General features: G+C 45.6%; 1 protein-coding gene across 1 annotated transcript in view; it reads right to left on the bottom strand.

The window, feature by feature from the left end:
- Positions 1-17,942, bottom strand: part of NBAS (NBAS subunit of NRZ tethering complex) — a 358,469-nt gene that overhangs the window by 289,688 nt on the left and 50,839 nt on the right. The window contains exon 10 of the mRNA XM_066386144.1: positions 116-254. Coding sequence (XP_066242241.1) covers positions 116-254 — 139 coding nt within the window. The remainder of the gene's footprint in view (positions 1-115; positions 255-17,942) is intronic.

Genomic DNA, 17,942 nt, shown 5'->3' on the forward strand with positions numbered 1-17,942 from the left:
CCCTGGCATTACGTTCTTCTCCTCACTCAGGACAAACTACTTCCTCCTTTATCCAACCAGGGCCTCATCAGCCGAAGGTCTATTAGCAAAGTGCAGCGCCTTGGCCAGCCCTTACCACAGCGACCCTGTCTGCCCCGTGAGAAACTGGCTTGTAGTACGGGGACCCTGAGAGCACTCTCCAGGCAGAGAGGCCGCAGCGCGAGGCTCCCGGCGTGCCTGCATCCGCAGTCTCACATCCACCGACCAGCAAAAGTCTAAAAGAGAGAAAAAGAAAAATAACTGATAAGTTGCAAACATCCACACAACAACATCAAAACAAAGAGAGAGGAAACGGTTACCTCCTCAAGGAAAACTAAAGTAAAATGATGACAGACAAAACCTAGAAGGTAAATGTTTGAGAAGAAATAACAGAAGGAGGCCAGGTGGCTTTTCTATTAGCATGTCACCGTCACCAGCACAGGGTTAGGGCTTGAACATCTAAGCGCCGCAAACCCAGGTGGGGATTTAGAAATGATAACTGCATTAGTGTTGGCCACTGACTAGCGAAGACACTGTATCAGCAACAGTAAACTTTCAGGAACAGATGCCACCTCGCCCAGACACACAGGTGCACTGCTTACAGCAGTGTATCAGACACAACAGGGACACAAATGTGAGAAAGAAACAACAGTTGCAGGTGGGACAGAGCCACGCGAGAAGACTGTACAGGGACAAGACTGTTTAATAGTTCAGCTGCACATTATGACTGGATCACTTTTCTGTTTGTGTTTTATCAGCAGTTAGAGCCCAGTGACCAAAGGAAAAACAGCCTAACACATATGAAAAATAAAAACTGTGTGAGACTTCTATATGAACTAAGCTGACTAGTAAACTAAACAGTCATGATTTATTTCACTGAGGTATAATTGGCATATAACATTATGCTAGTTTCTAGTGTACAACTAATAATTCAACATCAGTATGTATGTACATATATTGTGACATGACCATCACAAGTCTAGTTAACATCTGTCACAAGTAGTTACTAATTTTCCTTCTTGTGATGAGAACTTTTAAGTTCCACTCTTGGCAATGTTCCAATACACAACACAGTATCATTAACCATTGTCACCACAGTCATGGTATTTTTAAATTGAATTTTATTAGGTAAGTTATGTTCAGTAAATCTGGCACAGAACTGTATAATATGCCACAATTACCTGTCTAATAAACCAAATTTAATCAACATTTTATTCCAAACAGAAAACATGTCATTCATAAAACGTATCTATAAAAATCAGTTAACACCTGACCAGGCAGAGACACAGTGGATAGAGCGTCGGACTGGGATGCGGAAGGACCCAGGTTCGAGACCCCGAGCTCGCCAGCTTGAGCGCGGGCTCATCTGGCTTGAGCAAAAAGCTCACCAGCTTGGACCCAAGGTCGCTGGCTCCAGCAAGGGGTTACTCGGTCTGCTGAAGGCCCATAGTCAAGGCACATATGAGAAAGCAATCAATGAACAACTAAGAAGTCGCAACGTGCAATGAAAAACTAATGATTGATGCTTCTCATCTCTCTCCGTTCGTGTCTGTCTGTCCCTGTCTATCTCTGCCTCTGTAAAAAAAAAAAAAAAAAAAAAAAAAATCAGTTAACATGTAATTATAAAAAAAAAAACAGTTTTGAGAATTCAACAAACCCCCAAAAGGCCAGGATACAGCAGAAACTGCCAGCTAAAATAATTTTTGTCTGAAGAATGTGCAACATATATATTTACATGAGCAATGCCGTACTTTTCTCAAGGATTGAGCATTATTGTTCACTCTGCACTACTACGTCATGGACAGAGCAGATCTCATGTCTAACTTTCAGATTAAAAATATATACACATAAAACTTTAAGTTGCCTGTCTACTGAAAGAGATACAGAGCTAATGTTTCAGTTCTATTAGTTCCTGGTCTCCATATCAGGAAACACCCCTCCCTGCAGAATTGTCACAAATGTCATGGCCGTGTACAGATCAAACTGGCTGCAATAGGATAAGAGCCAAAAGAACAAAAGCAGTTCAATATCTGCTTCCTAGCAACCCCTCACCCATCCATGGCAGGACGATGGAACCAATCGTGTGTTGTCCCCACCAGATGGTACGGCACGCTGGGGACGCTGATGCTCCAGCAACAAGGATGCATATGTGTTCACACATGCAAGTGGGCACATGTGCATATGTAGACTTAAAGGGTGGGGGCAAGGGGTTGACAGACTTCGTCAACATATTCACAAAATGGTAACTGGCAGCTCCCTGTGCCAAGCAACGTGCAGGGCACTGACCACTGCGAGGTGAACAAGGTGTGCTCTCCGTGTTCAGAAAGCCCACACTCTCAATCAGGGAAAGGAACGGGAGAGCAGCTGGGGGCCTGGAATAACTGGTGGGCAGGGTGACAACCACCGCTCAATACAACTCAGTCCACATTGACCCAAGATACCTGCTGTTACTTACATGTGCCAAGAGGTAGCAACCCCAACTCAAGCTGCCCATCGGGCCTATTACCTTACTATTTTACAGACTCCCAGTGTTGACTAGAGCTCATCTACAAGTGACTACGACAAGCAAGGCAGGTGATGCCTGGTCTCGTGAACAAACCTTCTCCATCTTGATCACAGAGCCAGAACAGGCTGCCTGCCATGCCAGCCAAACTGAAGAGGACTAAGTTCCACTGGTAAAACCATGTAACTTAAATGTGAACAGTGGGAAAGGGGGAAGGCTGAGGCCTTCTTCAAAACTTTGTGGAAAATGAGAAAATCATGGGTCTAGGAAGCAGAGGTGTCCGGTATCTTTCCAAACAAAGTAACCATGCAACCTTAAGAAGTCCCCACATCCCATCAATACTAAGTGCAAACCGACCACTAAGCAACTGAAGAACCCCCTGAATGAACTGCTTATGACTGTTCTTGGAATCAGTTTGTCCGGGCACAGGCAGCTCTGCCAGCTCATCGGTACCAACCACGGGGTGGTGGTCAGGGGCACGAATTCCATCCTCCCTCCCCTTCCTCAGATGGCCATGGACGTGCATTCCCACACGGGAGTGAAAAGAAGCACAGCGGGACGGGACAGGAGAGGTCCACGGCTGCCCAGGACCTCTCCACTGACCAAGGGGTGGGGGACAGGAATAGCCCAAAGGACAGAGTAACTGCATGGAAGAGGAGGTAACACCAGAGAAAAGCCTGTCCTTTAAACAATTCCCCAGACAGATAAAGGGGCCGGGTACCGAGCATTCTAAGCCAAGAGAAGCTGAGGGACAAGAGCCTAGAAATGGTGTGTTCAGAGGAAAAGGAGATGCAGCCAGTGCTCCGAGCCTGTACAAGGCAAGCAGGACAAGCAGGGCAGGAAGGTCAGAGGGGTGCTTATCAATACAGAACGGTCCTTGCTGGGCGCTTACCCCCTTCTCACCTCTATACTGCAACAGCTACTTAAAGCAGGCCTCCGCAACTAACTCTGAGCCACCGTGCCACAGAGCCTGCCTGCATCCTTCCCAGCAGTTACTGGAGCTGTTTCACTCAAGCATCATCTCTCTGCGCAATCTGCAGGGAACTCCAGGAGCTCAGAGATGGAGAGGACACAGGCCTTGTCCTGGCTCACTGTCTCTGGGCCTCAGCTCTCCTACCTGGGAGCTGCAGGAGCTGAGCCAAATGATGGATGTGACTCTTTTCCAGACCTGACATGCTAAGAGTCTAAAACTCAAAGCCAGAGCCTAGGTATCGGGCAACAAAAACAAACTGTGACTGATGGAGCAAAATACACAGGGAGGAGGGGACTAGATGAGCAGGAGTCCGGGGGGCGGGGGAGGCAGAGAACGAGGCAGGAATCACAGGGCAGGCAAGGCTACCTGAGGAGTGGGCGGTACGAACAAAAAGCGGCCCCTACATCACACGTATGTAACGCTGATGAGCTGGGAGGGCTACACTTGACACTGCACGTTATTTCCAAGAATTTCAAACAGATTACTAAGAAGGGTCTTGATTTTTATAATTGTAAGAGTGTGCCATCTAGTGGCTTAAAACCCCTTAAGCCAAAAAAGGAAGTTTGAAATAGTGAGAGAGACACTGACACACTCTGCCCAGTGACCAGTGGGTGTGCGGAGCGCACGCACGCGCACGCACACACGCACACACACACAAAGGAAGGGTAGAAAGAAAAAAAACTGCACATCTCAAAATTAAAGTACTTATCCTATGCCTGGCAAAGTAAAGACTCAAGAACAGTCACCACTATGAAGCTGGGAGCCATTCCTCTCCTGAGGTAACAGAAATGGTCCCACCTTTAATTGAGTTTAGTATATTGTAAGGCCAGCAGCCACGGCCACCATCACAGCCGCCCGGCCCATGCAGGTTCACATTAGATTCGAACAGATGGTAATGAAACAATGGAGCCAAGAACTGGTGGGCCATTAGCTTTAATCCTAGCTTGCACCCTGCGGGCAAGTAAAAACACACACTAGGAAAACACTTCCCTTTCCATTCAGGGCTCCCAAAGCCACTGACTAATCCAAGTTTCCTAGAATCAAAGTTTCTACCTCACCAGCCTTATTCACCTCTGTTCCCCATCTCCTTCTCTCTGCACAAACTGGCTTCTCCTTCAGCACCTCGCCATCTTGGCTGCCTCTCCTCTAGCATGGGCTCCTCTGCCCCATTTTATAGTGTAGAAATCAAAACCTTTAATCCAATATACAAACAAGGATGTCTGCTGTGGACCGTAAATGGCAAAAAGCCTTTGTAGATTTGAGGCTTAGCAAAAGGCTAAATTCCCCCTCAATATTGCTATGACGCTGAGTATTTGCACCCACTTCACTTGCTTGCTTAAGTTGCTGGAAGCAATTTACATGCCCTTCCTCTTATTCTTTGTTCAGATGTTGGCTGATTTAGTTTATGCATGGGGGGGGGGGGGGATTCCTGTTTATGCCTTGGGAGAGTTCCTGTTTTAGCCTCAGATGTGTAACTTTGTATCAAGGACTTCCTTGATTTGCATATGGCTATATAATAAAGCAATCTGGGGCTATGGGGCACTTGGACATTGCCATCAGCATTGAAGAGTCCTCCCAATCCCATCCTTTTTCTTAATGGGTCTGTTTTCTTAATTCTGCACCGTTCTCACTCAAAACCCAGAATTAGGAGCCGCATTAGTCTGCGGCAGAAGTCTCTGATACAAAGTCACTTAGGGTGAGAAAGGCTTAGTCTTAAAACTAAACCTTAGGCTATAACCACCCTGCCTGCTTACAGCCTGTCCCCCACACCCAATGCAAACTATAAGCGAGCAAACATATATCATATTTCCAAACTTATTTGATGTAAGGCCAGAAGCCAGGGCCACAGCCGCCTGGCCCATGCAGGTTCGCACTGGATTTGGACAGTCGGTAAAGAAACAATGGAGCCAAGAACTGGTGGGCCATAGTCTTTAATCCAAGCTTGCACCCGGTGGGCAAGTAAAAACACACACTGGGTTCCAAAACCCACTCACATTCAGTGCTCACAAAGCCACTGACTTATCCGAGTTTCCTAGAATCAAAGGTTTCTAGCTCACCAGCCTTATTCTCCTCAGTTCCCCATCTCCTTCCTTATCCCAGATACAAACTCTGCACAAACTGGCATCTCACTCAGCACTCCGTCATCTTGGCTGCTTCTCCTGGCCTACTCCACGTGGCCTCTTTCTGCTCTCTGCTCTGCTCCCTCTGCTCTCTCATGCTAATCATCCCAGGAACCAAGAGCGTAAACTCTCATTCTGCCCCCATTTTATAGTGTAGATTCCAAACCTTTAATCCAATATACAAAATAGGGAAGTCTCTAATACAAAGACACTTCTCTGAGGCATGATTGGATTGTACCGCCCCACATCAAAATGGGTGGGAAAGGCTTAATCCCAAAACCAAGCACCAGGCTACAAGGATTCTACCTGCCCACAGAGACACACATTAATATCACCTGGGTGACGGCCTCCTCGTGGGCAGCGCCGTCTTTAACAAAGTGAGCATAATATACTTTATCTCTCCAACTTTTGACCAACATATATCTTAAATATTCTCTACTATAAAAATCTTACTACTGCAATATCTTAAATTCTACTTATCTTCATTTATTAGGTAAGGCACTTCTAAGAAGAATACATAGTCATGACTCTTCCCATCAATGGTTTTCAAATATAAGTTTGCATCAGAATCACCTCGAGGGCTTGTAAATCAGACTACTGGGCCGCCATCCGAGGTCTGACTCAGTGGGTCTTGGTGGTGTTCAACAACCCGCACATCCAACAACAGTCTCCCAGTGAGCCTGAGGCTGCCGGCCAGCCAGCACACCTGAAGAACGCAGTTTTACACTGCTGAGCTCTAGAGGACACAGCTCACTACAAAGCAAAACAGAAAGCATCACACTACTCAGTCAACAACCAAAGAGAACTGATTACATTGCATGGTTAGCTGTGAAGACAAAACCTGAGAATTTTTGTCGGATGGAGAAAGCACTATTATAGACTGCTTACTTCAGTAACTGCTTACTTCATTTTCCTGGCGATGTAATAATTAATGTATTTACAATTGGTTATAAATTCGTTAAAATCTACTTTCAAATTTAGAATCAAGAGGGATAGGAAAAATTTGTAAAGTTCAATATCCCTTACTTTTATCCCTTCCAAACAGAACTGGACCCAGATTCAGAGTGCCTAAAATAGAGGTCAGCAAACGTCTTAACCAGAAAGGGCCAGATAAATATTTTAAGCTTTGTGGCCCATATGCTCTCTTTCACAACTACTCATTTCTGTCACTGTGCAAAAAAATATAGAAAATATATACAAAAATAAATAAATACTACTCTGTTCTAACAAAATTTTAGTTCTAGACACAGAAATTGGAATTTCATATAATTTTAATGGGTCATAAAATAGTCTTCTTTTGATTTTTTTCACAATTAAGAAAAAATATGTATAAAATCTATTCTTAGCTCACAGGCCACACAAAAAGTAGCAGAAATGGCCCACAGGCTGTGGTATGTCAAGACCTGGGATGATAGAAGGCCACTGAGCATGACTAGGAGACACAAGTTTCACACTTACCAGTTACACCATCTTGGTAAAGTCTCTTAGCCTCCTGGGCCTTTAGTTTATCCATCATCATGACAATCTCTTACAGAACTGTAAAGACTAGGATTCAGTAATTATCTGGTAATTAGTAAAGACTCGATTATAATCTTAACTTCTAAATTAAGTCAATTCAACACCAGATTAGGGAGTGCCTAAGATGTGCAAGGTGCTAGGCTAGCAGTGCAGGAGGCTCTGTAGCAGGAAACCAAATGTTCCCTGCCCTGACAAATTTACAGTCTTGTGGGCTAATGAGACTGTAATTTCACCTAAGAAAGGTCTGAGATAACCTGTTTCTGGCCTTTATTCATGCAGTTGTTCCCGCTGAGCTCTTAAATTTTCATTCTGCCAAAGTCAGACTTTCAGTCAATTATGCAACAAGTCTTTATTAGGCACCTGATTTGCCAGGCCCTGTTCTAAGTGCTGAAATAGAGCTGCAAGTACCACAAAGTTCATGCACTCATGGAGTTTACGTCAGTATTGCTTCTTCCCTTTTTTATATGTTTTGGCAAAGCCAAGTCACTGTTTAACAACTGAGCCAAAATATACTGACAGATACTCCCTGCAAAGCGCTGCACAGAGCCCCTTAGCAGGGCCACTGCCTCACAGGTTATGACCTTGAATAAAAGGAACAGATTCTTTCTCACCAACATACAGATGGATCCTAAAGGCTCAGCCCAACCAAACATAATATAGCAGATAGAGGAGAAAAAACAAAAAAGAAACACGCAGGCTTTAAAGACCAAAGAAACTCTGAGAAATGCAAGAATTCATGAACGTCTATAGTCATCCAGAGCAGAGTCAGCAAACTATCGCCTCTGAACCAGCGCCAGCCCATAAATAACGCTGTATGGGAACCTGATCACACCCGCTCGTGTATGTGTCGTTTCTCGCTTTCACACCACTGTGGAAGAGCTGCATAGTTACAACAGAGACCATGTGGCCCTCTACTGGAAAGTGTGCTGCTGCTCATTGGTGTGGAGCAAAGAAACAATTAGGGGGCAGGGGTGACAGCAGACTAGGAAACTTAAAAGACCTAACTACAGAAGGCCTTTGATGCTAAACCAAGGAGCTGTATCTCTGTACCAAAGGCTAAAAGAAATTAGAGGTGAATTTTTTTTTTTTTGTATTTTTCTGAAGTTGGAAACAGGGAGGCAGTCAGACAGACTCCCGCATGCGCCCGACCGGGATCCACTCAGCATGCCCACCAGGGGGCGATGCTCTGCCCATCGGGGGCATCGCTCTGTTGCAACCAGAGCCATTCTAGCACCTGAGGCAGAGGCCACAGAGCCATCCTCAGCACCCGGGCCAATTTTGCTCCAATGGAGCCTTGGCTGTGGGAGGGGAAGAGAGAGACAGAGAGGAAGGAGAGGGGGAGGGGTGGAGAAGCAGATGGGCACTTCTCCTGTGTGCCCTGGCCGGGAATCGAACCCGGGACTCCTGCACGCCAGGCCGACGCTCTACCACTGAGCCAACCAGCAAGGGCCAAGAGGTGAATTTTTAAGCTTCAGACTTGTACTTTTAAGACTTGCACTCCTTGCTGGAAACACAAAGAAAACAAATCAGAGGAGGAGTGGGCAGGAAGCAGAGACCACACTTGATAACATACATATTGTATAAGAAGTAATGAGTGTCGGCCCTGGCTGGTTGGCTCAGTGGTAGAGCGTCGGCCTGGCGTGCAGGAGTCCCGGGTTCGATTCCCGACCAGGGCACACAGGAGAAGCGCCCATCTGCTTCTCCACCCCTCCTCCTCTCCTTCCTCTCTGTCTCCCTCTTCCCTTCCTGCAGCCGAGGCTCCACTGGAGCAAAGATGGCCTGGGTGCTGGGGATGGCTCTTCAGCCTCTGCCCCAGGCGCTAGAGTGGCTCTGGTCGCAACAGAGCGACGCCCCGGAGGGGCAGAGCATCGCCCCCTGGTGAGCAGAGTGTCGCCCCCTGGTGAGCGTGCCGGGTGGATCCCGGTCGGGCACACGCGGGAGTCTGTCTGACTGTCTCTCCCCGTTTCCAGCTTCAGAAAAATACAGGAAAAAAAAAAAAAAGAAGTAATGAGTGTCTGAACTGTGCGGATGGCAGTAGAAATGGAGAGGGGGAGACAGAGTTGACATATATCAGAGAAGAATAAACAAAAAGTCTTAAAGAGTCATAAGTATGAGTTAAGAGAGTTACGAAAGTGAATCTCAGGGTTTGGTTTGGTGGGAATGTTATATATATGTTAAGATTTGGAAATAGAAGAGAAAATGTAGAACTGGAGGTAAAATATGGCTGACACAGTTAGAATATAATGAGTATGAGGTATTGTAAGCAAGCTAACCAAGAGAAGATGTTCCGTGGGCAGGTGGGTAAATAGCTCTGTGGTCCAAGAGTGGCTTACGGGATACAGATTTGGGAGATGCCACATAACATTTAAGTGGTTAAATATGTTTGGTTCAAGTTGCTTTTAAAGAACATATGGGGCCCTGGCCGGTTAGCTCAGTGGCAGAGCGTCGGCCTGGCGTGCAGGAGTACCGGGTTCGATTCCTGGCCAGGGCACACAGGAGAAGCACACATCTGCTTCTCCACCCCTCCCCCTCTCCTTCCTCTCTGTCTTTCTCTTTCCCTCCCGCAGCCAAGGCTCCATTGGAGCAGTTTGCCCAGGTGCTGAGGATGGCTCTGTGGCCTCTGCCTCAGGCGCTAGAATGGCTCTGATTGCGGCAGAGCGACTCCCCAGATGGGCAGAGCATCGCCCCCTGGTGGGCATGCCAGGTGGATCCCGGTCAGGCGCATGCGGGAGTCTGTCTGACTGCCTCCCCATTTCCAACTTCAGAAAAATACAAAAAATAAAAATTAAAAATTAAAAAAAAAAAAAGAACATATGGAAGGCCCTAGCCAGGTGGCTCAGTGAATAAAACATCATTGGATGCACTGAAGTCACAGGCTCAATACCTGGTCAGGACACATACAAGAAGCAATCAATGAGTGCACAACGAAACGGAACTAAGTGGAGCAATGAGCTGATACATCTCTCTTCCTTCCTCACTCTGTCTCTCAAATCAATCAAAAATTTGAAAAAATAAAATAAAAGAGAAAACATATAGAGCAAATAAGAGAAAAATAAGTGGCCAAAGGATTCCACTAAAAATCTACTAGAATTCATAATCAGGATCAAAATATTATAGGATACAAGATCAATATACATAAATCAATTGTAACCCTATACACTAGCAATAAACACTTGGGCGGAAAAGCAAATACACACACACACACACACACACACCCATACACACCCATCACGCATCTAGACAAGAGGAGAAAGACACTCGCCCTGCCCGTCCACACTTGTGCCATCCCCCACCCGCCCTGCCCGTCCACACCTCTCGGACCCCAGCAAACTCCGGACGGGCTCAGACCAGCCCCCAGTGCTCCTCAGTCCAGTGTTCTCAGCAGCCGTGAACAATGGAAGGCAGGCAGCACCTACAGTCAAGTGTATTCCTATCTCTCACTAGGGCAATGTCCCAGGAAAGGATGTCTCCTCATTTTATTTAAACCCCCAAAACCTTCTCACAAGGGTTTTCAGATGGGAAACAGAGGAGATCAGAATCCCCTACAGAAGTTTTTACTGTAACAGATACTAGGATCCCAGCCCACAACGACTTGACCAAGCCTTTGAGAGTAGAGCCCATTTATGCACTTTTTAATATTCTCCATAGGTGATTCTGTCATCTACACCTTGTTAAGAACCATCTGCCTAGAAAACAGAATGTCAATAAAAATAATGAACAAGCCTGACCAGGCAGTGGCGCAGTGGATAGAGTGTTGGACTGGGATGCGGAGGACCCAGGTTCGAGACCCCAAGGTCACCAGCTTGAGCACGGGCTCATCTGGTTTGAGCAAAGCTCACTAGCTTGGACCCAAGGTTGCTGGCTCGAGGAAGGGGTTACTCAGTCGGCTGAAGGCCCATGGTCAAGGCACATATGAGAAAGCAATCAATGAACAATTAAGGTGTCACAAGGAAAAACTAATGATTGATGCTTCTTATCTCTCTCTCTGTTCCTGTCTGTCCCTATCTATCCCTCTCCCTGACTCTCTCTTAAAAAAAAAATAATAATAATAATAATGAATAAATTAGTTGATTTCTTAGATGTCCTTGTTCCTATTTCCTCCCCTCAACCCACATCTGAGGCTGACAGTCATCATCTAAAGACTTAATTCCCTCCAGTCCTAGGATGGATTTAAGCAACCCCACTGCCAAAGCACACATGTTCTATCCATCTATCACACTACCTGTGTCCTGGTTTCAGGATGGCCTGGGTTCCAAGACCAAAGTCTCACCTAGGGTTCCAATTCCAAGAGTTAAATTACTGCAGCGTTTCTCAAACCTGTTATCTCAAGAAAAACATGTTGTCTTGGGAGCTGTTGCCTTGGAACCCTAGCCCCCTCTCTATTGAATACTGATGTCAGGTATCCCCAGTGATGGGTCTTTCCACAGTGCCTGCTACCAACCTCCTCACTATAATTTTCCTCTTATAGAGGCCAGCAGTCTATACTACACCTCCTTAGTATTTGAGCAGCTTGCTAAAACACCATCTACTATCCCTTCCCAGGGCATTACTAGCAAAGTGTGTCCAAGAGTGACCTACCTTGAGGTTTCACAGCTAATAAGTAGCACAACCAAGAATAGAATTCAGGTCTCCAGTCTCCTAATCCAGTACACATTCTATTACATCAAAAAAAATGTTTTTTCATTTTCTGTCTGTTTATAAAACATAATGAAGCATCATTTCTTCATTCCTACATAATAGGTACAGATTCAACAGTCTTTGTTACTCTCTACTCCTAAGAGGGACCTGTAGTATCAGAGAAAGTCAATCTGGCCCAAGTCCCATCAAGCTACACTATCACCAGAACACTCTGAAAGAAAGAGTGGGGTAGAGAGCTGGATTGGCTCATTGATTGACTTACCCGCTGAACAGATTCAAAAATTTATAAAGATCTTCAAAGGCTCACATACTTGCAATGGTAACATAATGAGCATTAGCCCATCCAGTTGAAGAATCTCCCAACACAGACGTGATGGATGAGTGAAAGCTGATTCAGAAATAATTTAGTGGTTTTCCATGCGAGGCCAAAAAGGTCAAATTCATAAAGCATTGTCTTCTACTTTAAAAAACAGAAAAACACTTCCTCTCTCTCTCTTCGCCTCCCACAGCCAAGGCTCCATTGGAGCAAAGATGGCCCGGGCGCTGGGGATGGCTCCTTGGCCTCTGCCCCAGGCGCTAGAGTAGCTCTGGTCGCGGCAGAGCGACGCCTCAGAGGGGCAGAGCATTGCCCCCCGGTGGGCAGAGCGTGGCCCCTGGTGGGCGTGCTGGGTGGATCCCGGTCAGGCGCATGCAGGAGTCTGTCTGACTGTCTCTCCCAGTTTTCAGCTTCAGAAAAGTACAAAAAAATAAAAAATAAATAAAAATAAATAAAAAGAAAAAAAGAAAAAGAAAAACAGCCAGCAAGACGCTACTAAGGAGCAAGATACTTCTGGGCCACACGTGTCTATCCATCCATACTGCAGATGAAAACAGACCACAGGATTTGGCCAAGACTCACTTCCCTGCCTCCTCAGATACAAATGCCCATGAACCTCCCTCAAAGAAATTAGTCTGTGAAGCTCAGAAGTCCCTTATCTCACATCTAAGGTTTTCACCTCTTACAAGTCATTGCAGTTGTCTCTATAGCACCAATACCTCACTTCTCTTCAAAAAACCAACCGGACTTATGGAAAGAAGAACTTTCTCATGCTGCAGGAATGAGAAATGGAGAGGCAAAATGAAAAACTCCTTAAAATAAGGTCAACTCGAATGCTGGCACTCATACTTCTCAGGTACAAGGCTGCACATTAATCTCTCAAATGTCACCAGACCCTGCGTTACCGAAAGCCAAGCGCGTGGTCACACTGCAGTAGGAGGTCACCTGCACGATCGTGACTGCAGTACTCATTTCTCTTCCAGAAGCAATCCTTCATGAAATTACTAATCTGATCTAGTTAGGGTTTATTGAAAATTGATATTGCAATTTACACCTGCCTGCTCCTCTAGCTGTCAATACAGTATATCTTCCCACATATGGATGCCTTGATTCTCCCAGAATACATTCGACCTTAGGAACCAGAGAAGAAAGACAGGCAATTTTATGGCAGTGTAATGGCTATGAAAGTCCACTGATGACTTCCCAAAAGCATCTCACAGATGTAGATGGAATGTCCACCTCATAGGACTGTGATGGCAAACCTATGGCACGCATGTCAGCACTGACACACGTAGCCATTTTCGATAACACGCAGCCACATACCAGAGAAGTATGGGGCCACATGCCGAGAAGGATGTTTCATCCTCGGCTCCTGCACGGCCAGGTGCAGTAGACAAGGATAAAACATTTGCTGTAGTGTAGACACTCTGTGCCGGAGGTCTGTAGGCCAAAACAACAGAACTCTGGCACAGAGCGTCTGGTTTTGGGACTTCCAGTTAGGCCGCTAGGGGATCTTTGACTTCACTTCCGGCCTGCAGAGCAGGGAGCAGCGGAATGCCACGGGGGACGCATCTCTGGGGGCCCTGTGATCGGCATTACCAGCAACCACATAACCACAGCAACCATCATCCAGTCTGCTGTTCTGAGGTGTCGTAGATTTCTAACTGACCATCATTACTGAAATAAGTGAGGGGGAGGCGAGGGCCTGTGCTATGGGTGCCGTTTCCTGCCATTAGAAATACCTGACTTCAAACTATATTATAGGGCCACGACAATCAATACAGCATGGTATTGGCAAAAAAATAGACACTCAGACCAATGGAACAGAATAGAAAGTCCAGAAATAAAACCACATATATATAGTCAAATAATTCTTGATAAAGGGGCCAACAACACACAATGGAGAAAAGAAAGCCTCTTCAATAAATGGTGCTGGGAAAACTGGAAAGCCACATGCAAAAGAATGAAACTGGACTACAGTTTGTCCCCCTGTACTAAAATTAACTCAAAATGGATCAAAGATCTAAACATAAGACCTGAAACAATTAAGTACATAGAAGACGACATAGGTACTAAACTCATGGACCTGGGTTTTAAAGAGCATTTTATGAATTTGACTCCAAAGGCAAGAGAAGTAAAGGCAAAAATTAATGAATGGGACTACATCAGACTAAGAAGTTTTTGCTCAGCAAGAGAAACTGATAACAAAATAAACAGACAGCCAACTAAATGGGAAATGATATTTTCAAACAACAGCTCAGATAAGGGCCTAATATGCAAAATATACAAAGAACTCATAAAACTCAAAAACAAACAAACAAACAAACAATCCAATAAAAAAATGGGAAGAGGACATGAACAGACACTTCTCCCAGGAAGAAATACAAATGGCCAACAGATATATGAAAATATGCTCATCTTTTTTAGTTATTAGAGAAATGCAAATCAAAACTGCAATGAGATACCACCTCACACCTGTTAGATTAGCTATTATTAACAAGACAGGTAATAGCAAATGTTGGAGAGGCTGTGGAGAAAAAGGAACCCTCATACACTGTTGGTGGGAATGTAAAGTAGTACAACCATTATGGAAGAAAGTATGGTGGTTCCTCAAAAAACTGAAAATAGAACTACCTTATGACCCAGCAATCCCTCTACTGGGTTTATACTCCCAAAACTCAGAAACATTGATACGTAAAGACATATGCAGCCCCATGTTCATTGCAGCATTGTTCACAGTGGCAAGGACATGGAAACAACCAAAAAGCCCGTCAATAGATGACTGGATAAAGAAGATGTGGCACAAATACACTATGGAATACTACTCAGCCATAAAAAATGATGACATCGGATCATTTACAGCAAAATGGTGGGATCTTGATAACATTATACGAAGTGAAATAAGTAAATCAGAAAAAACCAGAACTGCATTATTCCATACGTAGGTGGGACATAAGTGAGACTAAGAGACATTGATAAGAGTGTGGTGGTTATGGGGGGAGGGGGGAGAGGGAGAAGGAAAGGGGGAGGGGGAGGGGCACAAAGAAAACTAGATAGAAGGTGACAGAGGACAATCTGACTTTGGGTGATGGGTATGCAACATAATTGAACGACAAGATAACCTTGACTTGTTATCTTTGAATATATGTATCCTGATTTATTGATGTCGCCCCATTAAAAAAATAAAATTATTAAAAAAAAAAAAAGAAATAGCGGCAGCCATCTTAATTTACATAAGATGCAACTTGCAGAATTTCAAGACAGCATCTGGGCTCAGGTTTTTGTCGACATGAGGTCAAAGCTTGAGAATCTGGAAAGGTGCTGGTTGGAGAATCAAGAGGAGTGCCACTATGAACAGGAAATTTGGAGTGCCTGGAACCAATTACCAGACACTTTAGCACCCTGGAAACTATAGCAATGGCTTTACTCACAATTTTTCCCTATGTACTTTTGTGAGACCTTATTAATATCAAATATCAGATCTTAAATAATATCAAAACCAACAAAAGAAACAGATTGACAGATGAAGTTAGTAGCACTTGCTTGGGCTTGAAATGTACAAAATACCAACCTTCAATTGAAGATTTAGCCAATGAAATTCAGCAACAAAAAAGTCACTAATAGGCAGGTTAGTTAAAGAATTCCCCCTCCCCCTCACTTATCTTAGTTCACGGCACCCCACACAAGTTAAATAATATCAAGACCAACAAAAGAAACTGACTGACAGATGAACAAAAAAGTCACTAAGCAGGAAAGTTAAATAGTTTTTAGTTTTTGGTTTGTTTTATTTTATTTATTTATTTTTTTTTATTTTTATTTTTTGTATTTTTCTGAAGCTGGAAACGGGGAGAGACAGTCAGACAGACTCCCGCATGCGCCCGACCGGGATCCACCCGGCACGCCCACCAGGGGCGACTCTCTGCCCCTCTGGGGCGTCGCTCTGCTGCGACCAGAGCCACTCTAGCGCCTGGGGCAGAAGCCAAGGAGCCATCCCCAGCGCCCGGGCCATCTTTGCTCCAATGGAGCCTCGGCTGCGGGAGGGGAAGAGAGAGACAGAGAGGAAGGAGGGGGTTTTTGGTTTATTAAATACAGTTATATATTACAATTATATATTTTTGTTATTTAAACTATAAATATCGTAAATTATGGTTTTTTTCTCAAAGTGATACACCACCCGAGTTATGCTCGGTTTTTTGGCGAATTTTGACACACCAAAGTCAAAAGATTACCCATCACTGTCATAGGAGGACAACAAAATTTGCCTGTGCCCTTGGGTAGACCTTTCAGATAGGGTAGACTCTCAACACTATCTTCTCCATTAGACCAAATTTAAACACTTGGGATGCCAGCCTACACTCCCCTAGATAATGCACTGTGTTAAGAGACTGTGGTCCCTCTGCATTCACCGCATCCCTTCTCATTCTCCGTGAAGATGGTTTCCCTCCATTTTGGGTCAGCGACCTTAGAATCATGGCACCCGAGAGCTCATTCACACACCAAACATTTTTTGTGTGTGTATTTTTCTAAAGTTGGAAACGGGGAGGCAGTCAGACAGACTCCCACATGCGCCCAACAGGGATCCACCCAGCATGCCCACCAGGGGGCGATGCTCTGCCCATCTGGGGTGTTGCTCTGTTGCAACCAGAGCCATTCTAGCACCTGAGGCAGAGGCCATAGAGCCATTCCCAGCGCCCGGGCCATCTTTGCTCTAATGGAGCCTTGGCTGCGGGAGGGGAAGAGAGAGACAGAGAAAAAGGAGAGGGGGAGGGGTGGAGAAGCAGATGGGCGCTTCTCCTGTGTGCCCTGGCCGGGAATCAAACCTGGGACTTCTGCACACCAGGCCGATGCTCTACCACTAAGCCAATTGGCCAGGGCCCACACACCAAACATTTTTGACCCCACCACTAATACAAGCTATTTATTTGGAATAGTCCCTTTATCCCATGAATGTAAAAGACTCATGATTTAAAATACTTGAGGTTTTGTCTAGGGGAAATCAGAAACCCATGTGAGATAAGCAAACCAGTATACATAAAGCATGGGCCTTCCACACGTCAGCAAGCCCTCACTTAAAGTTATTTCTCACTGTCCCCGAAAGAGCAGCGTTTCCAGACGACATCCCTTCCCACCTTCTGGGCTGTCCCGGAAGAGCAGGCCCTGCTGCAGGCTTGGGGGAGCGCCACGGCCAGCCGCTGGGCTCTCGGGCACTGCAGTCAGAGCAGTGAGTGCTCTGCAATCTCACTGTCACCTACATTAAGGCGACCTGAGATCATAGTTTATCACTCCCTGTACATGCCGTCTCTAGTTCTTTCCAGAAAACCTGTGTTTGACCTACACACAGTTGACTGAGAGAGAAAAAAAAAAGCATAGCCATGACATCTGCTCCTCAATCACGGCTCTTCCCCACGGACTGTGTAAGACATGAGTGCCCTTCTTTTTTCTTTTTCTTTTTCTTTTTTTTTTTGTATTTTTCTGAAGTTGGAAACGGGGAGGCAGTCAGACAGACTCCCGCATGTGCCCGACCGGGATCCACCCGGCATGCCCACCAGGGGGCAATGCTCTGCTCATCTGGGGCGTTGCTCGGTTGCAACCAGAGTCATTCTAGCACCTGAGGCAGAGGCCACAGAGCCATCCTCAGTGCCTGGGCCAATGGAGCCTTGGCTGCAGGAGGGGAAGAGAGAGACAGAGAGGAAGGAGAGGGGGAAGGGTGGAGAAGCAGATGGGCGCTTCTCCTGTGTGCCCTGGCAGGGAATCGAACCCGGGACTCCTGCACTCCAGGCTGACACTCTACCACTGAGCCAACCGGCCAGGGCCATGAGTGCCCTTCTTAACAGAAACCCCAGTATCTTTCTTTTT

This window comes from Saccopteryx leptura, chromosome 5, assembly GCF_036850995.1.
Source record: "Saccopteryx leptura isolate mSacLep1 chromosome 5, mSacLep1_pri_phased_curated, whole genome shotgun sequence".
Taxonomy (NCBI): Eukaryota; Metazoa; Chordata; class Mammalia; order Chiroptera; family Emballonuridae; genus Saccopteryx; species Saccopteryx leptura.